Genomic DNA, 23,084 nt, shown 5'->3' on the forward strand with positions numbered 1-23,084 from the left:
CCTAACTGCAGCCTGCATCAGATTCCCTGCTTTTGGCCAAGGAAATGACTGGAAGTGTAAAAGAGAACAGCCAGTCTCTAAAACTCCTGGCCAAGTATATTCAAGGAGGCATAAGCAAAATTATTACACTCGAAGTAGGATATTTATTCATTTGTTTTGGGGAACAAGAACTTTAGGGTTTGCTGAAAAGTAGGAAGTAGACATAGAGGTAACAATAGTGCCTAATTACCAATGGCAGTAAGTCAAAACGGGGAGAGAGGAGTGCTGAAGGTGGTGCTGGTGTTTATGAGGTACCACTGAAGGTGGTGCTGGTGTTCATGAGGCACCACTGAAGGTGGTGCTGGTGTTCATGAGGCACCACTGAAGGTGGTGCTGGTGTTCATGAGGCACCACTGAAGGTGGTGCTGGTGTTCATGAGGCACCACACAAGACACCCTCTTGTGAACTCCCCTGTGCATTGCAAACAGATGGACAGTCCTTGGAAATGTTTAAAGTCCCCACCTTTTTCCAAAAAAGTCTGGTGTTGCCCTCGAAGGCACAGGATGGCGACTGCCCGCTTACTCCAGCAACTTCAGCACTGTTGAGGTCCTCCCCAAAGCGGTGTAAGCCTCCCTGCTGGCCTTTGTCACCCTCTGTTGGTCTGGTTGACAGAGGCTCACACTCCAACAGCCCAGAGCCTCCATGTACAAATACGGTTACCTGGCCCTCCGGGGGTCTGATGAAAGAGGTGGCAGAAGGGCAATGGGGATGCCAATGCTAAGAAAATGCTGGGTTTTAGTGGGAGTCCTAGGCATGGTTTATGGACACGGTGTGGGTCTGGTTCCTGCCTTCTTGGCACGGCACTCAGGGCTAGCCAAGTACCTGAAACCTGATGGGTATGGTCACCTCCACGCCTTAGGGCCCCCCTGCTAGGATGTGCGCACAAGTTCCCTAGTTCACCCATGACCTGCACCTTGTTGGCTTGGCTTTCTAGGCCTCAGGCTGCCTGTTTTTGCCTTATGGAATAATTTTCTTGGTGAAAACCTAGGGCTCAGAGTCTGAGATACCCAACAAGATGGTCCTGGTACCTTGTCATTTGACAAGGAATTTGAGGAATCTGTACCTAAATCTCCCACCTCCTTAGGTTTATAGTAGTCTATCGACAGTATTAATAGTTTTAATAGTGTTACAGTAATTGTGATCATCCTCCAATCATTACATTGCTATTGATTATTACTTTGATTGTTACGTTTCTTATTACAGATTGTTCACAGGCAGTTGTTACAAAACACTGAGTATAGTTTCTATTCATGAGGAGTGTCTAATTTTTGGAGACCATCTCTGATGGTTCCCAAAAGACCTTCACACACTGAGGCTACAGCTCTCCTGCCCCACTGCTTGGTCTCCTCTCATGCAGCGACCCTCTCGACATGCTCATGTCCCTCTCCTGAGGCACATACCCACCGATGCTGGCAGGGAAGCCATGTGGATAATGTCCCCAGGTTGGCTGAGCCTGGAAACATGTACACATTCGCTCCAGAGATCAGACCCGTATCCTGTACAGCTGGAAGAACCAGACAGGCCTCCTTGGCTCACTCAAGCCAGGACAATCTTTCTAATTCTACTTTGGTGCCCTGGAACTGCTCCTGCCATGCTAAAGTCCTGGAAAACATATTACCAGGTGCCTGAGCCACCCTCAAAATTCTCTACCTTAGCTCAGAGCTTAGGGTTCAGCAGTGCCAAAATTAGAATCACACGGAGGGAATCCCAGGTCCCGGGACCTTTTGTAAGTATTCATTGTCCCCTTAGGGCCTCAGGAAATGCTCAGGCTGCAGCTGCGGGGCATGGAGATGCAGACCTACCAACCTGAGCACCTGCACAATGTCAAGTCCTCCTGGGAGCCTAGGAAATGCTTCTGCTGGCCAGCATCACCCCCTGTTGGTTGGAGAGCACCATGCAAGACACCCTCTTGTGAACTCCACTGTGGATTGCAAAGCCAGGTGTGTGGACTTCCTCAGGTGTGGGTGGAACACAAGGCAGAAGGTCATCCAGGAGGTGCTGGCCACTGTCATGTAGGGAGCTGAATGGATGCTTCTGGATGCTTTCATGAGATCCATTTAAAACAGTGTGTGTGTGTGTGTGTGTGTGTGTGTGTGTGTGTGTGTATGCAGATGTAATTCCAGGAAGAGAATGTTGGATATCAAAATTTCTGTGGTTGATCTATAATTGATTTTTCTGTGTTTTTTTTGCTTCATGGCTCATGGGCGCAGGCACTATTTGCGTTTTACCTACGATTCTATTCAATTTAGTTTCAAATAAACAATAAAACTGACTCCATTTGATCAAATCATTCCAAATTTAAAATTCATTTGAACAATTTAAAATCTTTTAATTAAAAATTGAAATGCCACTAGTAGCATCCTAGTTAAGACATCTTATTGATTTCCAGGGATGCATAACAAGTGACCATAATCTCAGTGGCTTGAGACATTTATTCTCTCACAGTCCAGAGGCCAGAAGCCCAAAACCAAGATGCCAGCAGGGCCACATTCCTTCTGAAGCCAAATCAGTGACAAAACCAGGCAAATTGCTCATATATTTCTTGGTGTCTTTAGCAAAGAGGAGAGATAGACTTTGGTATCTCTATTTCCTAAGCTTTATACATTTTCAGAAACTTTTTTTCATTACAAGTTAAGTGCATTACTCATTTTCTAATGGAAACTGATAATCATCACAAGTATAAAATAATTCTCTCATCCATTCAAACAGTTTCTGCAGACACTGCCCGTTCAAGCTGGTCAAGACATACTGACGCCTTAAAGCCACAGGCTGAACGTGAGTGCATTCCTCCCTGCATTTCAATGTCCAACCTCATACTGTGTACAAATGGCACAAGTCTACAGCAAATACATACTTAAACAAGGGAACCTAAGCTATCTTGCTGCATAATTCCCAGAGGTAAAATTTAAAATCTTGCAAAATGAACACTAGATTTTGGATATGTGCTCATATTGGGATGGAGCTTAAAAAAAGTGTTTTTACAAAGAAGTATGAAACCAGCCACAGGATTTCTATTGTTATAATTTCTGGGCCACATCTAGGTAGAAAAACATTTATAAAGGCCTTTAGGATCACTGTATATATGAATCATATTAGAGAGAGTTCAAAAAGTTTGGGAGCAAAGCAACGGACAGTAATCTTGCCAAAATAATTTGATGGAGCTACATGCATTCTGGCTGGTGGGGAAGATTGTCTTCCTATGTGATCCCTGAGCTCTTTGGGAAAATGATGCTCCCTATCCTAGAAAACTAAGGTCCCACAATCCTTGGCTCACATGATATTACTCTGAAAGCAAAGTGGATATTCATAAGAATTTCCTTTGAACTTGGAAACTCTCAAGAAAACCTGTCCAGAAGAGTGCATGGAAGTTAGGGAGGTTGGGAAAGTGCTGAAATGTGTGTCTGTCCATTGTGGGAGGGAGGGGAGGGAGGTGGGCTGGCCTGAATGGTCTCTCTACAGATGAAGAGTGACCACACTGTAAATTCCTTATTCTAATCAAGTGTTTGGATGACCTTGTTCCTATTCACATGGGTGGACCAAGCCATAAAGGGCTGAGGAGATGGCCATACCTGTCATTTGGAGACTGGCTCAGTGAGAGAAGCATCCCAGGGAGTGGACATCCAGCCATGAAGGGTGGAAACAATGTGGAAGAACCCCTGTCTGCGTGAAAATGACTGACAGTCATGGTCCCATCATCCCCTTACTTCCTGTTTATATTGAAAGAACATTTGCCCAAATATATCCATGGGTGGAGTCTAGGTAAAGATGTGTTTGGAAATATAAAATATGCACCATCTGGACAAACTTAGTGCATCTACACAAAGAAATAACAAACTACCATGATACTGGATGAACTATAGCTACAAGTGGCAAAAGAGACTTTTCAGGAAGTTATTTGGGTCAAAAGGTAAGGAGCAGAATGAAATAGAGTAATTGATAAATGTGCAAAGTTTTTAGCTGAACCAAATATATATTGTGAAAAGTCCACACATATATCTGTGAATACTTGCTAATTGCTTGGAAACGGTAAACAGCAACTAAATGCTTATTTTTAAGGAGATAACTGCACCCAGCCTGACTAGATCACATTGATTAAGTTCCCTTAACAATCTCCCTCCCTGGAGCCAGCAGAGAAGATGGCAGGAAGAGTGACAAGCCAGTCATCACTACAATGTTCAGTGTAGATGGGGCTGGAGGACAGGGAGTGGGGGTGGGTGTGGCCCCTGACTCTGACCTTCTTCCAGGTAGACCTTCCTCCCTGAAACACACGTACACACTCAGAAAGACAAATTGTTTAAAGATATTTTCATACCTAATGCCTAAGACATAATATTGATTGTCAGATAGGGGGGTGGTAGCAAACTCTGCCCCAAAAGGTACAGGTGCCGGGATGCTGAGCAATTCCCTGTGGGAGAAGGGTCCTTGCCAGCCATCTTTGCTGTCTCAAGGAGGGGAGATTAGGAAGGGAACCTAATTTAATCAACATGATCCAATCAGGCTGGATGCAGTTATCTCCTGAAAAATAAGCATTTAATTGCCTTTTATGATTTTCAACCAATTAGCAAATGTTCATGCATATATGTGTCCACTTTTCACAATATGTATATTGTGCAAGAAAAAACTTTGCACATTTATCAGTTACTCTGTTACATTCTGCTCTTTACTTTTTCATGCAAATCACTGTCCCTGAAAAGTCTGTCTGCAGCCATGTGTAGCCATAGTGCATCCATTTTCACAGTGGGTTGCCATTTCTTTCTCTCTCTTTTTTTAAAGATTTTATTTATTTATTTGAAAGAGAGAGACAGCAACAGAGAGCACAGGCAAGGAGGAGAAGGAGAAGCAGGCTCCCCACTGAGCAGGGAGCCCGATGCGGGACTCGATCCCAGCACCCTGGGACCACGACCTGAGCTGAAGGCAGAAGCCCAACAGACTGAGCCACCCAGGTGCCCTGGTGGTTTGCCATTTCTTTGTGTACATGCACTGAGATTGGGTTTTTGTGTCTGTTTTCCCCCCCCTGAGGTTCTTTTTAACTCCTCCTCCAGTTGGTGCATATTTGTATATTTCTAAGCACATCTTTACCTAGACTCCACCCATGCATACATTTGGGCAAAAGTTCTTTCAATATAAACAGAAAGTAAGTAATGGGATGATGGGACTGTGACTGAAAGCTGTGTTCACACCGACTCCAGGCCCTCAGCATTGTTTCCACCCTCATACTGGATTGCCCGCTTGCGCTGATCCTTTCTGGCTACGAGTTGCCCCCACTTCTACCCTGTGCTGATGGAAGGGAAGGTTCATCCACAGACATAGATCCAGTAATAAATCCAAACCTCTCCAATAATATCCCCATAACAAGCAAGCCTTAAAGCTCAGTATCCTCCAGTTTAAGTGGAATGCCATATCCTATGAACACACCCAGATAGGGTCTTTCCACATGTGCAGAACACACACCTACAACGCACAAAATATTTCCTGTCTGGGACTATGTTCAAGTTAGGTGAGTGAGTGAATGAGGGTATGTATGTGTGTGTGTTGGGAGGGAGGGGCCCATGTACATCCAAGCTAGTAATGAGATCCCTGGACTACTTCCCTAGACTTCTGCCCTCTTGCCCAGAGCTCTCCCTGCCAGACAAGGGACTATGCCCATGTCCCCTGCCCTCTGGGATGCGATGTTCCTGGCTAAAGTATTGAGCCGGTTAAAGTTTTGTTCAGGATCATTCTTTATCATCTCGTATTTGGACTGGTGAATTATGACTGCATGCTCAGGAAGAGCAAATTCTACTTTCCTGACATTGAATTCAGCCTTAGGTCGGTTGCATTCTTGGAGGAATCTCCACTGGTCTAATGTGATTTGTTGCACTGATGTCTCTTCCACGTGATCCTCTAATTCAGGAACTTTGATTCTGGAGTCTGTTTTGGGCTCCCTTTGGAACCCAACCAAGCCTGTGTGGTCAGCCTCAGGGGATGTGGCTCCCTCACCGAGTGGCTCACTCACAAGTTCTCTTTCCAGTTCAGTCTTCTGGATGTAAAAGAGGACATAGGCATGTTGGCTCAGTGCACAACTCACATCACAGGTGGTGACCTTAGCATCATCCAGTTTATACCACTGGCCATTTCCAGCTTTTATGAAACAGAAGTAATGTTCTCTGTGACAACTCCACCCAGCATGCACCAGCACAGCGTAGAGCACATAAACCGGCGGTCCTGGCCTCTGCTCACACAGGTAGGGTTGCATGTCAAGGCACTCGGGATAATTGCACATCCTTAGCCGTTTTGTTTCCTGTGAAATCTGAGAATCGTTTCAACACCAGGACAAGGACCTTTGAGGGATTGTGCAAAGTCAGCGTCTTGGAAGCAGGCACCTTCCCTAGACAAGTACTACAATGATAGGCATTTTCACCATCCAACTTTTCGGGCTTCACCAACTGCTCCAAAGCTTGGCTCACACTCTGAGCAGCCACGATGTCCAGGCTAATGTCCAGGTACGGGTCCAGAGTGCTTGAAACGCCTTGGCAGTGGAGACACTGTATTTGAGACCTCCAGTACCCTCCAAAGATTTGACGGATGAGGGTGGTGTCCTCAGACTGAGGGTCTGAAGGCTTGTCCTCAGGCAAGCATGCTTGCTGCATTGCGCCCAGAGTGAACATCAGAAACTCATGGGCGTCTTCCTGCTTGTGTGTGTGGAAGGCAGCGAGCAGTCCTGGCAAGGGACAGATCACATCTCCAGGATGGCAGAGGGCCTGGGTCATGTGAGCCTGCAGAGTACACAGCATGCAGAATGTCTGCTTCCCACAGGTTTCTCCATGCTGCTGGGACAGCATAGAGATGGCGAGGGGCAGTGTGTATGCCAGACACTGCAGGACCGCATTCATGTAGCAGGTGTTCCCCAGGTTCTGAAGCCCAGCCCCAACCACAGAAGGTCTCTTCCAATGCACAAGTTTCTTTGTGGGAGCCAGCCCTGCTGATGTGGGAGCCAAACCATTAGTCAGCTAGCACCGTCTGTGAGGTGGTGGTGATGGCTTCTCAGGCGGAGAGGGTTCCCCGTGGACCTCAGCACCCCCTACATTTGCCTAGCAAGATTTGAGTTTTGGAAAGACATTGAACTGAGACTCCTCTTGGCGGTGGAGAGAAGCAGCCTCCATGTCTCCAGGAACAGTGCTCACAAGATCCCCCACGTGGAGCCTCCGGTTGCAGAGGGATGCTTCTCGCACTGAGCCACTCTCCAAATGACAGGTGTGGCCATCTCCTCAGCCTTTTATGGCTCACTCCGCCCACGTGACTAGGTACAAGGTTATCCAATCACTCCACTGGAATGAGGGATTTAAGGTGTGGTCGCTCTCCTTAGGTGGGGAAATGATTCTGGCTGGCCCACCTCCCACCCCTCCCTCCCACAATGGACAGACACACATTTCAGCACTTTCTCAACCTCCCTACTTTCCATCACACCCCTCTGTAAAGATTTTCTTGAGAGTTGCCAAGTTCAGAGGAAATCCCTTATGAATATCCACTTTGCTTTCCCAATAATATTAAGTGAGCCAAGAAGTGTAAGACATTAGTTTTCTAGGATAGGGAGCATCATTTTCCTAAAGGAGCTCAGGGATCACATAGAATGACAATCTTCCCTAACAGCTGGAATATATGTAGGATCATCCTGTTTTTAGAAAGTTTACTGTCAGATGCTTTGCCTCTAAAATTCCATCACACTTTCTAATATGATTGATGCATTCAGGGATCATGAAGATCTTTATAAATATGTTTGTCCACCTAGGTGCGGCCCGGAATTTATAACCATAGATCCTGTGACTGGTTTTACACTCCTTTGGAGAACATTTTTTTCTTAAGCTCCATCCCAACAGGAGTACCTACCAAATATCCAGTGTTCAGGGGCGCCTGGGTGCCTTAGTCAGTTAACTGTCTGTCTTTGGCTGAGGTCATGATCCCAGGGTCCTGGGATCGAGCCCTGCATCGGGCTCGCTGCTCAGTGGGGACCCTGCTTCTCCCTCTCCCTCTACCTGCTGCTCCCCCTGCTTATACTCTCTTGCTCTGTCAAACAAATAAAAAAAATCTTAAAAAAAATATCCAATGTTCATTTTACCAAATTTTAAATTTTACCTCTGGGAATTTTACAGCAAGATAGCTTTAGGTTCCATTGTTTAAGTATGTGTATGGTGTAGACTTGTGCCATTTATACACAGTATGAGGTTGGAAATTTGAAATGCAGGGAGGAATGCACTCACATTCAGCCTGTGGCTTTAAAGGGTCCATTTGTCTTGAACAGCTTTCAGAACGGGCAGTGCCTGCCGAAATTGCTTGAATGGACCAGAGAAGTATTTCATACTTGTGACGATGATCAATTCGTGTTAGAAAACGAGTAATGGTGTTGCCCTATGTAAATTGTGATGAAAAAAAATTTTTCTGAAAATGTATAAAGCTTAGGAAGGGGAGACATAAATGTCTATTTCTGCTCTTTGCTAAAGACACCAAGAAATACATGTGCCTTTCTTTGTCACTGACTTGGCTTCAAAAGGCAAGTGGCTCTGCTGACATCTTGACCTTGGACTTCTGGCATCTGGACTGTGAGGGAATATGGTTTCTTCTCTTAAACCACCACGTTTTGGTAATTCATTAGGCAAAATTTAGAAATTAATAAGATGTCTTAACTTACTATTTTAAAAATACAAATAATCTATCCAATAGTTAAGGGAACAATGATAATGAGAAATATAAACTTAAAATATAGATAAAAATAAAGAATTATGAGAAGTCATTCCCATTTATCAAAGATGTATTCATAATTCTACATGATCTCAAAACAGTGAAATGTGACATGGAATGTATACAATGCAATCACTGAGAAAGAATGATATAGGTATACAATTGTGAGAGAAAAGATGAAAGATCATTTGTACAAAGACAGTTGACAGATAGACAGAAAGATAGATGGCACAGAAATCCGGACATGGTAAAAATTTTCTCTGGAGCAAATCCCAAGCCCTCCATCACCACTGAGAAGGCCCTGGCCAGGTCTGAGGCTTGGGGGCCAAGAGGAACCATGGTGTCACCCTCCTCTGAAGGCTGGCAGGTTCAAGACCCGGGAAGAAACAACCTGTCGTTGCCAAGGCAGTCACCAAGGAGCAGGTGTCTACTACAGGGTGATGGGTTAGCTGTGTGATCCACGAAGGCCTTGGATTGACTGGCAGTGGTCATTCCATGAAGGAAGGTAATCTGCATTGCTAAGTCGACTGAGGTCAGAGATCATCTCATTTCAAACTGTCCATTGAACATCCCAATCCAACAGATTGTCTAGGAAACGATGACAACTCAATGGACACGTTAATCCTTTAAGAAACAGGTCCAAACATGGTGGATGCAACTTGATATGTTAAGAACAGTGAAAGGTACTCCTCCACTGCCCCCAGATCTGGTTTCTTCTACATGGAAAGTGGTCCTAAGAGGGGCTGGTGCCACTTTGGCCAGGTCGAGCAAGGGACTGGGGAGTCGTTGAGGCCAGTTGGGGCAGGAGAGGATAGGGACTGGGTGGAAAATGTATGGGGCAGGGGTCAGGCTGATGGGCATAAGCGTTGGGCAATGGCAGGGGCCCCATGAGATTGGGTGAGGCCAGGCGGGGGCTCAAGGAAGCAGTGGTAGGGCTGCAAGGCACCAGGCTGGGACTGGGCCATGGCTTTAGGGCCATGCACAGAGGCCCCAGGAGGAGACTCATGAAGAATAGAAGAAGGGCCCATTCAAACATCTCTACACTGTCCAACACACGCCAATCTTAAAGTCAGGAAATCGCCCAGAGGGCCAACACGATTGCAAACGGAGGCTCTCCCCCCTCAGTTAGTGGTGGTGGTCCTCGTTGGACTGCTTTGGAAGAAAGATGCTTGCTTGGATTCCAGTCAGGAAGCCCAGGTGATAGCATTCCCGGTTTCCATACCTGACTGTCCCAGAAGAATCCCCAAAACAGGGGAGCCTTGATGTCTCAGTGGAGGACCAGGCCGGTTCTCGATTTCAGGTCAGGTCATGAGGTCAGCGTCCTGGGATCAAATCCTGGGTTTTGCTACGCACTCAGCGAAGAGTCTCTCTCTCCTTCACCCACTGCCCCTCACTCCACTCCTGTGGGCTCTCTTTCTCTCATTCGAAAATAATTAAATCAATATTCAAAAAGACAAAGTCACAGGGATATATTCTAGACAACGGTGAGGCTGATGGCAGGAGCATGAGGAATGCTGGAAATCACACAAAGATTAACCGGGAGCAGAAAAAGCTAAACTCAAAAGTACCATTTGCTTGACAGGAATAAAGAATCGAAAAGGAGGAGATGAAAAGACATAGAGCCACATCAATCCACATGAGGATTGGTCAGGACCCACAATTTCAGTCCCCACACAAACGACCAAAGGAGCCAGTCCCAAGAGGACACATAGCAAAGGATGCCACTGCTCTGAATATCCTAGTGCAGGCAAAGTCCTAAGGACAGAAAGGAGAACAGGTAGGGCAGGGGGTACAGTGAAGGGACCCTGGAAATGTGTCATGGAGCCAGAGTTTCAGATGGGAAAGTGAGATGTTTGGACGTGGAAAGTGAGATGCTTGGACATGGAGGACGTTGATGGGTCCACACAACGTGAATGTACCTGATGCCAAGAGAAAAGACCCCTCCATGGACCTTAACAGGAAATTCTAGTTGAGAAAGGAACAGGCGGATCCAGGGGTACCTAGGTGGTCAGTCCGTTAAGCATCGGACTCTTGATTTCAGCTCAGGACATGACCTCATGGTCTTGAGTTCAAGCCCTGATCTGGAGCTCTCTTGGACATGGAGCCTGCCCAAGATTCTCTCTTGGCCTCTGCCCCTCCTCCCCAGCTCATTCTTTCATTCTTACTCTCTGTCTAAAAGAAAAAAAAAGGAAAAGAAACAGCCGTACCCTCAAAACTTTATTATTCGTACAAAATATATGGATTCTGAAAAGCATATCTGCACATACATATGCTATAGAATGCATGAAAATGCTGGACAGGAAGGGATGCAACATTGGGACTGGCCTACTGACAGGAAGGAGGATTAGATTGGTCGTTGTCAAGTGGCTGAAAGGTCATGTGACATTGGGTCAGTAGAAAAGTTGAGGGAGGGAAGGAAGTGGCCCTTTCTGACCACTCCTCAGGAACCCTGGACACAGAGTCTCCTCCGGCGGAGTCCCTCTGCAAACCTCTGAGCCTCTACTGAAAGACAGGAGGAGACAGCTGCAATTCAGGTGGGTTTGGGGACAACTGGGTCTTTACTTCAGCTGTGAGAGAAATAAGGCAGTGAGGAAATTATGAAGGGTTGTGACTTTCCTCCTCGGGGTAAGCACCCTTTCACTGAAAGCATATTATGAGAAGAGAGACTGGTCAAAGGCATGGCTGTCAATGCTCCTGACTCCCTGAGGTTGTAATTCGAAGAGAACTTCACCCCACAGTCTCATGGGTGTGGGGTCGTGGAGGAGCCGTGACAGAATCCTGGTCCATTTGGCTGTGGGTGCTGAAAGCCTAAAGAAGGAACTGGTTCCCGGGATGTGGAAAGATTCTCAATTCCAGTGGATTAGAAGGGAGTTAAGAATGGGGCCCTGAGAAGAAAACGTTAAAGAAGAGATTCCAGGCACAAAGATGGGCAGCTTCCTGTCGAGTAGAGGAGAAAGTATGCTTTGCAAAGTGACTTTGTAGTTGAAAATGGCTCCCTCGTGTGTCAAATGGGAAATCCAGACTCTGCGAGGAAAGCATAGGTTCTTTCCCATTTTCTACTCTGTGTGCCCCATGTCGTATTGCCATAGCATGGATTCTTGTGAGTTCATGGGGGCAGTGGCTTATGCCACGAGGTATGAGTTGAGGCCAGTTGGGGCAGGAGAGAATTGGGAAGGCATGTGGGTGGCATGTGGGTCTGGGTGGGGCAGGGTAAGGATGAAGGGCATAAGGGTGGGGCACTGTCAGGGGCCCCATGAGATTGGGTGTGGCAAGGAGGAGGCTGGAGGAGGCTCTGGTAGGGTTGCCAGGCACCAGGCTGGGACTGGGCCATGGCTTTAGGGCCATGCACCGAGGCCCAAGGAGCAGCCTCATGAGGAATAGAGGAAAGTCCCATTCAAACAACCCTACAACGTCCCAGACATGCCGATCTTAGGGTGGGAAACTACCCAGAGGACCAACATGTTTGGAAATGGAGGCTCTCCCCCTGGGTTAGTGGTGGTGGTATTTATTGGAATGCTTTGGAGAAAGATACTCGCTTGGATTCCAGTCAGGAATGCCCAGGTGATAGGATTCTACCATTCGACCCTCCACTCTCTTTGGAGAATCCCAAGGACAGGGGCATCCGCTTAAGTGGTGGCCCATTCGCTTAAGTGGCTGGCACTTTCTTTCAGATCAGGTCTTGATCTCAGGGTCCTGGGCTCCAGCCCAACATTGGGCTCCATGTTCAGTGGGGAGTCTGCTTGAGGATTCTCTCTCTCCCTCTACATCTGCCCCTCATCCCTTCCCACCTGGCCCCTGCTCCCACTCTTTCCCTCTCTCTCTCTCCCTCAAAACAGAACAAAACAAAACAACTTCAAATGAAACAGTCCAATGTGTAATTGTGTCAGAGAAAAGAAGTGTACAGAAAAGACGATCTGTGGACAATACTATTTTCCCATGCATGAAAATGCATGTCAGTAGGCCAGTCCCAGTGTTGCATCCCTTCCTGTCCAGCATTTTCATGCATTCTATAGCATATGTATGTGCAGATATGCTTTTCAGAATCCATATATTTTGTACGAATAATAAAGTTTTGAGGGTATGGCATTGTTGACTGGGTCTGGTCCTGCTGACAAGAAAGAGGATTAGATTGATGGGCGTCAACTGCCTGAAAGGTCATGTGACCTTGGGCACATAAGAAAGTCAGGGAGGAAAGGAAGTACCCTTTTCTGACCATTCCTCGGGCATGACAGACATGGAGTTTCCTCCAGTGGAGTCTGTCCAGTACCTTCCCAAGCCTCTACTGAGAGACAGGAGGAGCACTGTTGCCTTTCAGGTGGGTTTTTGGACAGTTGGGTCCTTACCTTAGTGGTCAGAGAAATAGGACCGTGAGGAAATGATGGAGTGATGTGCCTTTTCTCAATGACTTAAGGACTGGTTCCTGTGAAAGCATATTCTGAGAAGAGAGACTGATCAAAGGCACGGCTGTCAATGCTCCTGACCCCCTGAAGTTCCAATTCCAAAGGAACCAACCCCAACAGTCGATTTGTGTGGTTTCCTTGAGGAGCCGTAACAGAATCCTGGTCCATTTCACTGTGGCACTGGAAGCCTAAAGAAGTCACAGGTTCAGGGCACCTGGGTGGCTCAGTTGTTTAAGTGTCTGAGTTTGTCTCACGTCATGATCTCAGGGTCCTGGGATGGAGACCCTCACTGGGCCCCCTGCACAGTGGGGAGTCGGCTTGTTCCTCTGCCCTCTCCATTGACCTTGTGCTTTCTCTCTCTCTCTCCCAAGTAAATAAAGAAAACCTGAAAACAAAAGAGAAACCACTGGTTCACACAAAGTTAAAAGGTGTTCATTTCCCAAAGTTTAGACACGAGTTTAGAACGGGGCACTAAAAGAAAACAGGAAATCAAAGAGTTTGGACCCTCAGATAGGGCACTTCCAATCGAGTGGAGGAGAAATGATGTTTTTCCAAGGGATCTAGTAGTTGAAAATGGCTTCCTTGGGTGTCAGGGGGTTAATTGAGAGTTTGGAGAGGAAAGCATACCTGCTTTCCCCTTTTCAACTCTGAGTGTTCCATGGAGTATTGCCATAGCTTTGATTCTTGTATAAATCGGGGGTGAGGGAGGGGGCAATCCTGCCCCTGGTTTTGCTTCCAGGGTGCACTGTGAGAGAATTCATGAGCCTCTCCACAGTCAGTCATTCAAGGCAACCTCACCTGCCTTTCCTAGGGCACCGTCCTGGGGAGTATGGAGAACAGGGAGAGAAGAGAGGTCGCAGGGTGACAAATGTGTTTGATTCGGTGGTCCCAAGGCCCCCTAATGCCTACTTGGAGAAGAAAGGACAGGAAGGAGGCTTGCGTCTGTATGAATATGACTCTCCTTTTTCTTTTGACTCAGGAAATCCAGACATCCATCCCCGAGGCAGGCTGGCCGACGTGTCCCACAAGAAGGTGGGACTGATGGAGGGCAGTCACACCAAGCTTAGGCCCTACAGGCCCTTGGCAGCCCAGAAAGGGAAGAGGTCACAGAGGGCACCCGTGGCACCCAGGGCTCCTGGGCCAAATGAGGAGGATCCCAGGGTAAGTGGAGGCCAGCATGTGTTGTGAGCAGGGGATCAGCCACGACTCTGGAGACAATCTTGGCACGTGGAAAGATCTGTGTCCACAACTCAGTTGTCCTTTCCTGGGCCCGGATGACCTGCCCTGGAACCTCATCACCACATACCTTGGGGCTTTCAGAGATGCTGAGGATCCACCTCAGGGGTGCACACGTTCAGGTCCAACTGGCATTTTTCCAAATCTCTCCATGTGGCTCCTTCCATTCAGCCTGAGACCAGTGATCCCTCCTCCTTGTCCCCCCACCTAACACAGGCTGGGGAAAGCATCCCATGGTCTTCAATAGGCTGGCACCACACAAGCCCTAGGTGATGGCCCCTATCCAAAACCAGTCTTCTACTCCCCGAATGTGTCCTTCTCTTGTTCTTTGCATTTGGCCTGTGACTTGGACTTCTTCACTGACCCCTCTTCCTTCCTCCGCAGGTGAAGTGCCGGGACTGTGGAGCCTTTGGGCACAAGGCATCCAGCAGCAGGTGCCCCATGAAGCACTGGGCGGGGGCCCTCGTCCCCCAGGCCTGGGGTTCTAGGAAGCTGAAGGAGAATGTAGAACCATGGAGTCAGCAGGACCAGCAGAACCCTGGGTCTTTGAAGCAGGCTGAAAGGGAGAAGGGAGAGGGACAAAGGTGAGGAGCGGGGCTCACTGCTGTCCCCAGTCCAGGGGCTGACATCTAAAAGACACTGTGTCTCTGCCCCTGGACACTGTGTGCTGCGCTGTGCTGTCTGCAGGCACGGACAGGGTTGGGGAGGCAGGCAAAGGAGCTCTCCATCCTCCAGGGGTCCACACTTAGGCTCCCGTGCTGCCCTTGCTGAATCAGTGAGGGTGTGTACGGTGGGGTGGATGTCCCTTTGCCAGGGAACACATGGGAACTTGGCCAATGCCAGGCAGACCCGCAAGAGATCCCAAATGCTAGAAGTTCCTGGGCAAACCTGGAGGGCTCCCAGGAGTGGGGGGAAGCATGGCAGAGGAGGGAAAGTATGCTGTTGGCCGAGGCCCCAAGCTTGTGTCCCAATGGAAGACACAAAACTGAGTTCCTTCGGCTTCCCGTGTTTTGTTGTGCAGGCAAGAAGCCCAGCAGAGGGTGGCCCTGCTCCAGAGATTCCCGAGGAGAACCCAAGGAGGGCAGAAGCCAACCTGGAAGGACTGCACAGAATCCTGTGGCTACGTGAGGGTGAGTGTCCCCTGCTTCCTGGCTCCTGTTCTCTCTGGGGGATCCCAATGGGCTTTGTTGCCCTCCGGCTGAGGACATGGCTCAACTTCCATTCTGAGCAGCGTGATTTCAGGGAACATGCTCTTGCCCCATTTTCCCTTGGTGTCTATCCTGTTGCCTTATTCTTGGATGTGTGTGCACGGTGAGCAGGGTAGGATGTGAGGAGCATTGGAGGACATTCTTTTAACATGTAGAACCCTCTATGGAAGAACAGGCAACTCTCCTTTGGGACACATTCTCCCACATTGCCCGCCAAAACTCAGTAGCCACCAAAGTGACTCCATATGCTTTCCGGAGCACATTGGAAGGAAGAGCTGGTCCACTGGAGGAGCCACAGAAGCTTTCTCTGTCCCTCCCTGATGTAAAAGGTGTATCAAGGTGATCCTGTCCAGTATTTATTCCTGACCACCCCAGAGCTGTGGTCCCACTTCACATGTAAACAGAACCCTTTTCTGTCTTTCACTGTTGATTTGAACATAAGAAGTTCTTGGGGTTTTGTTGGTCTCTTTGTTGTCTTTCATGGGAATGTTGCCTCGGAGGAAAAACTAATGTGTGTTCTGTGTGTTCTTTTCCCACAGCGTCCACACAGGCCAATGCCCGTCTACACCACCAAGAGAGAGTCCGTTCTAGAGCCTCCCCTCACATGGGAGCCACCTACTGAGATCCCTGACATGAGAACCGGGTACCACCTGGTGTCTCCTCTCAGAAGCCCTGCAGGGAGCGTCTTCCCACCTGGTGCACAACATGAGGCACAGCAAGTGGGGACCACTGACATGCCTCACCTCGCATGCCAACCCTTTGCCACAGAGGGTGGCCTGGTTATCCCCCTGACAGAAAACAGGCCCCGAGGTGACTCCCTTGAAGGTCCCCAGACTGTGTCCAAGGCACAGGCAGCAGCCAAGGGTCCTGAGGAGAACTCACATCCTAATGCAAGCAACGGTATGGTTCAGACTTCCCAAATCCACCTCAAGACACCAGGCAAGAGAAGTGCCCAGATCCCCATAGAGATGGGCCTGAAACCCCAAAAGAAAGCACACTGGAACCCCTTCCAGCACCCTCACAAGAGCATACAGGGAAGCCATCTTGGGGTTTCTAAGAGGCTGTGTCCTCCAGCAAGAAGTGCATGTGGACTCCTAGCGGCAACCCCAGTGACCAGGAAGACTCCTGCCCCAGGGCAGAGCATCAACCTGCAGCCTGCACGTACCCGACCTCACCTGGAAACTATGCAGGCATGCACTGAAGCCCCACATCCGCCTTTCAAGCCCACCCCTGGCAAGCCCCTAAGAATGGTCTTCACGAGATTGGACAAAGGCTGCAGGAGCTCCATGTTCCTCGTAGCTCCCTCATTCCATCCACCTGTGAAGTCAGGCCCTCCTGGTCAGGGCCGTCCCATCGTTCAGACATCTGAGGGACGCTTTGGTCACGTCCCTTTGAGTGTCCTCCATGATGACCTGCAGGTGTCCTCATCCTCTGAAGACAGTGGGAGAGAGTGAGACAGCCCATGACCTCGGAGATTGGTCTTCCAGCCCAGGGGACCCTGAGGAGGTGTCTGTTGAACTGAGGACAAGTCACAGTCCTGGGCTGATGTGGTGAATCAGCCCTTCCTCAGCTGCCTTGGAAGGAAATGGTGGAGTCCACATCATGTTGGGTGTCATGCTTCTGGGGCCGTGCATATGCAAACCAAACACACACATTGACACACACACACACACACACACACACACACACACACGGCCCTTCCTCTTTATGTAAATACAGTACTTATCCCTCTGGGATGTCAAGCTCGTTTTATTTAAAGGCATTCTCTATGAAAGTTAGCGACATTATAGTGATAAGTGGTAAACTTGAATGTAAATTGAACCTAGGACCTAAACCTGCATTTGGTTTACAAATATCTGAATTGGGGGATTCTGGATAAAGATCCCACCGTGTGCTCTGCCAACGGTAACACAGTGTTTTCTCCTGACATGAGATTTTCTTGATTCTGTGATGGGATTTTTGTGGAAATTGTCATGGGGAATATTTGACCTGGTTTGCTCTTTTTCCTGATTTAATGTGATTCCAAATTTGTGTGTAGTTGTTTTATCCTTAATAAAATCTTCCCAACTATGACTTAATGTGCATGGTTTTTTTCCTCTGCATTTCAGATCCTTTGTGTAATGATTTTAATTCCTCAAAGCTTACTTACCTGAGAGGAAAGAGGAGCTTGATAGGACCTAGTGCTTTTAGACCTTGATGATCTCAGGCATACCCAGCTCTCCCGCATGAATAGATACCTAGAAAACATATATCCCCTTGCATACTGTGTACATGCCACATACACTGCATGGGGCCTCAGTCTCCCTTTGGTCTCTCATGGGATCAGGTGGTGAGTTATCCTCTATCCATATTGCAGAATCGCCCTTCAAGTGATGGATATTTTTTCTGCTTTTCTGAGGCCTGGGCATTGGGATTTACCGCCCTTCAGATGATTTCCTAAGGCAGCAGCAACGTTTGACAGCCCATTCAGGTGGTGGTCAAAATATCTCTAGTCCCGGGCTCCGGTTCTTCTCGCTCTCTCTCAGGGAAATCTCTGATGAGGACCAAGGGCAAAAAGCCCATAGGTCTGTAGACAGGATTACTCTCTTAGGAAGGGTCAATGACTGCTCCTGCCTCCCTACAGAGCACCCGTTTGGGGAATGCTCCCTTTCAAAAGTGCCTGAAAGTCTTGAGAGTTGACGTTGTCATGCAATTAAAAAAGAATCATGTCTTAGCTAACAAGGACATGGGTGACATGCTTCCTTACCCAGAGCGGAGACAATCTATTCGGAAGGAGAAGAGAAAAACTGTTGAAACTCTCTTCTAGCTCCGCAATAAAAATGGTGTCTCAAATAGTCCCAAGAAAAAAAAGACCAGGAACAATGTGAATTCAAACTGTATGGAAAAGAAGCAATATGGACTGTCATCCACAGGTAGGTCAAAGGCATTGGAATTGACAAACCCTCCCCAGAGGAGTGGAATAGAATGGATACAATGGTTTGTTTCCCGGAGTCCAGAGTCTCTCACGGTTCGTCTCCCCCTCCGATTTCCCCCCTTCATTTTCCCCTTCCTTCTCCTGATGTCCTCCAGGCTATTCCTTATGTTCCACAAATAAGTGAAACCATAGGATAATTGACTTTCTCTGCTTGACTTACTTCACTGAGCATCATCTCCTCCAGTCCCATCCATGTTGATGTAAAAGTCGGGTGTTCATCCTTCCTGATGGCTGAGTTATATTCCATTGTGTATATGGACCTCACCTTCTTTATCCATCGTCTGTTGAAGGACATCTCGGCTCCTTCCACAGTTTGGCTCTTGTGGACATTGCTGCTATGAACACTGGGGTGCATGTACCCCTTCTTTTCACTACATCTGTGTCTTTGGGGTAAATACTCCTGTCAAGCAACTGGCACTTTCGAGTTTAGCTTTTTCTCCTGCCAGTTAATCTTTGTGTGATTTCCACCATTTCTCATGCTCCTGCCATCAGCCTTACCAGTGTCAGGCAGATGTCCCCGTGATTTTGTCCTTTTGAAGATTGATTTCGTTCTTTTGATTCAGAGAAAGAGAACCCACGGGAGTGGAGTGAGGGGCAGAGGAAGAAGGAGAGAGAGAATCCTTGGGGAGAATCCTCGCTGAGAGGGGAGCAAGACCCGGGCTTTGATCCCAGGACCCTGACCTCATGACCTGACCGGAAATCAAGAGCTGGCCTAGTAATCCACTGAGCCAGCCAGGCGCCACGTCTCTGGGATTCCTCAGCGATAGTCGGCGATGGAAACAGGGAAGGCTATCACCTGGGCTTCCTGACTGGAATCCAAGCAAGCATCTTTCTTCCAAAGCAGTCCAACGAGGACCACCACCACTAGCCCAGGGGAGAACCCCCATTTCCAATCGTGTTGTCCTTCTGGGTGAAGCCCCGACTTAAAGATTGGCATGTATTGGACATTGTAGGGACATTTGAATGGGCCTTTCCTCTATTCTTCATGAGGCTGCTCCTGGGGCCTCTGTGCATGGCCCTAAAGGCATGGCCCACTCCCAGCCTGGTGCCCTACCACAGCTTCCTCGAGCCCCTGCCTGGCCTCACCTAATCCCATGGGGCCCCTGCCACTGCCCCACCTTTATGCCCATCAGCCTGAGCCCTGCCCCCATCCTCTCCTGCCCCAAATGGTGTCAACTAACCCCTTGGCTCTTTTTTCTAATTGACCACTGTGTCACCAGCACTTCTGTGCTACACCCCAATTATAATAAACTATATACTGGGGTGGGGCACGGCACGGGGAAGCATACCTTTCACTGTCTGAATTATAAATGAAGCATACACTTTCATTTATAATTAAAATTTGCATATACTAATTTTGGATCTTTTCTAATATTAATATTTCTATTGTTTCTTCATCTTTTAAGGTAAAACATTTTGGGATTTGGATTTGAATTAATATAATGATCCCCTAATTAAGGGAAAACCTTGTGTGTGTGTGTGTGTGTGTGTGTGTTTCTAATTCATTTATCTATTAACTACCACTTATTTCTACATCACATGTGTTTAACTAAAGGTATTTTTTGCTGTTTTCATGAAACTCTCCAAAAGTGTTCCTACTTGCAATATGTGGGACTGTTGGTTTTTTGGGTATTTTTTTAAGTATCCTTCCAAATTACATTTTAATTTCCTGAAATTATATTTGAATGCTATTTTGTTTGCCTGACTTGGCTCCAGTGTTTTTGTTGAAAACAGCTGTTAATTCAAAGTGTTTTTTCTACCATTTTTCTAGTATTTGTTCTGTCATCAATCATATCTCCTGCCAATGACACAAATGCTGTGGTTGTATTCCCAGCCTCCACAATGCACTCATTTCTCTTGTGCTGAAGTCCTGGCTACATGTGTAGCACTGCGTTGAAAATCAGCAAACACTGTGAGCTCAGTATCTGTTTGTTTGTCTTTAAGGGCACACAAGCTTTCCCTAGTGTATCATGTTTGCTCTAGGAATCTAGTCGGCCCTACTTCTCTTCATCATTACCTGGTCATGACAGCGAGTGTCGAAAGTTTGTAAGTCTTTCCACCACTTAATTTCATCCTATTTCCCCTATACATTTATATTATTGTTAATTACAGTAAGAGACTTTCTCATATTTAATTTTCTTACACTTAATCTTCAATTTGCTAGGACAGCACATCTGGAGGTTTCTCAACACACACACACACAAACAGGTGTATAAGGCATGTAAGATAATGGATGTGTTAATGCACTTGATTGTGGTGATCACTTCCCAATGTATATGTATATCAAAGTATCACATTGGATACATTTGATTTATCAGTTATAATCTCAGCAAAGCTGGGAAACTGTTTCCTTTAATTATATAAAAATATTAAATAAAGGTATAAGGTAATAAAGCATTCTTGCATTACATATGATGTTCATGAAGTAGTCTTAAATCCACTGCCGTTTTATTTTGATTGAATATTTAATGATTTGATCCATACATACCTAAGGATGGTTGGGCTTTACATCGTTCTTCCCTTACCCCTTCAAGTGCATTTCAGACTCTTCTCCCTCTTTTCTCAAAGGGGTCTTCACATGAGTCAAGTGTTCTCACTGAGTCCTGTATCACAATCCTGGCAACATTGTAATCTACACCGATAGTGAAAATCAGATGTACTATATGCTGGCTAACTGAACATACTAAAAAAAGAAAACATTCCTCAGCAGGAGAATAGCCCATAATTCATAACTGCCCATAGCGTCAGATGTATGCTTTTGTATAAAGACTATTTTCTAACTTTTTATTTTGTAGTCTTTTTGGATTTAGCCAGAGTTATAAACCTATCACCCAGTTTACTCCAATGTTAATATCTTTTTTAACTAGATATATTTATCAAAACTCTGAAATTAACACTCATATAATAAAATTAACGCAGACTTAAAAAAAGGAAAGGAAAGTAAGATTTCCAGGCATCTGGGTGGCTCAGTCGGGTCAGCGTCTGCCTTCGGCTTCGGTCATGATCCCAGGGTCCTGGGATCAAGTCCCACATTGGGGTCCCTGCTCAGCGGGAAGTCTGCTTCTCCCTCTGCCCCATCCCCTCTCATGCTCTCTCTCAAAAATAAATAAAAAATATTTAAAAAAAAGACAAGTCAGATTTCCCTGTGACATGTTTAATGACATCTTCTCCCCTCACACCCAGGGGCATTACATTTTAATAAGTTACAGAACAAAGTAGTTAAAACTTATTGTGCACTTTCTGGAATTACATAAAAACAGAATCATTCAGAATGTGCTTCTAAATTTTGTGTGACTCCTTTAATGCATCCAACTGTATACTTATTGAAAAATATTTTTAGGTGTTCAAACTTCTTAATTTTATTTAATGTTATTTTATTTTATTTTATTTTAATTAAGTTAAATTAGCTAAAATATAGTACATTCATTTTTTTATATATGTTCAATGATTCATTAGTTGCGTATAACACCCAGTGCTCACCACATCACGTGCCCTCCTTAATGCCCATCACCCAGTTACCCCATCCCTCCACCTCCTCCTTTCTGCAAACCTCAATTTGTTTCTTGGAGTCCAAAGTCTCTCCTGGTTTGTCTCCCTCTCCGATTTCTTCCCAGTTTTCCCTCCCTTCCCCTGTGGTCCTCCGAGCTATTCCCTATATTCCACATATGAGTGAGACCATTTGATAATTGTCTTTCTCTGCTTGACTTATTTCACTCAGCATAATACTCTCTAGTTCCACCGCATCAATGCAAATGGTAGGTATTCATCCTTTCTGTTGGCTGAGTCATATTCCATTGTAAATATGAACCTCATCTTTATCCACTCATCTGTTGAAGGACATTTCACCTCCTTCCACAGTTTGGCTATTGTGGATATTGCTGCTATGAACTTTGGGGTACATGTGCCCATTCTTTTCACTACATCTGTATCTTTGGGGTAAATACCCAGTAGTGCAATTGCTGGGCCGTAGGGTAGCTCTATTTTTAATGTCTTGAGGAACCTCCATACTGTTTTCCAGAGGGGTTGCACCAGCTTGCATTCCCACCAACAGTGTAGGAGGGTTCCCCTTTCTCCACATCCTCGCCAACATTTGTTGTTCCCTGTCTTGTTAATTTTAGCCATTCTGACTGGTGTGAGGTGGTATCTCAGCATAGTTTTGATTTGCACTTCCCTGATGGCAAGTGATGTGGAGCATTTTTTCATGTGTCTGTTAGCCATTTGTATGTATGTCTTCTTTGGAGAAGTGTGTGTTCAGGTCTTCTGTCCCTTTCTTGACTGGATTATTCGGTTTTGGGGTGTTGAGTTTGAGAAGTTCCTTATAGATCTTGGATATCAGCCCTTTATCTGTTATGTCATTCGCAAATATCTTCTCCCATTCCATAGGTTGCCTTTTAGTTTTGTTGACTGTTTCCTTTGCTGTGCAGAAGCTTTTTATCTTGATGAAGTCCCAGTAGTTCATTTTGGCTTTTGTTTCCCTTGCCTTTAGAGATGTGTCCTGGAAGAAGTTTCTGT

At 46.6% G+C, this 23,084-nt stretch overlaps 2 protein-coding genes across 2 annotated transcripts; one reads left to right on the plus strand and one right to left on the minus strand.

Annotated features, from left to right (window-relative positions):
- Nucleotides 1-5,629: 5,629 nt before the first annotated feature.
- LOC112834460 (ubiquitin carboxyl-terminal hydrolase 17-like protein 6) lies at nt 5,630-9,093 on the minus strand. The gene is given in 3 exon segments (XM_073902224.1): nt 5,630-6,292; nt 6,294-7,028; nt 9,043-9,093. Coding segments are annotated over 3 exon segments (1,449 nt in total).
- A 2,733-nt stretch (nt 9,094-11,826) lies between these two features.
- Nucleotides 11,827-17,052, plus strand: LOC141374339 (putative protein FAM90A14). Its single transcript, XM_073902225.1, has 5 exons — nt 11,827-11,888; nt 14,048-14,315; nt 14,775-14,974; nt 15,412-15,520; nt 16,138-17,052. Exons 1-5 carry the CDS (start codon nt 11,827-11,829, stop codon nt 17,050-17,052), a joined length of 1,554 nt encoding a protein of 517 aa, XP_073758326.1.
- Nucleotides 17,053-23,084: the final 6,032 nt, after the last annotated feature.

This window comes from Callorhinus ursinus, unplaced genomic scaffold (genome assembly GCF_003265705.2).
Source record: "Callorhinus ursinus isolate GAN/ISIS: 27379988/994484 unplaced genomic scaffold, GSC_fseal_2.0 scaffold17, whole genome shotgun sequence".
NCBI classification, from domain to species: Eukaryota; Metazoa; Chordata; class Mammalia; order Carnivora; family Otariidae; genus Callorhinus; species Callorhinus ursinus.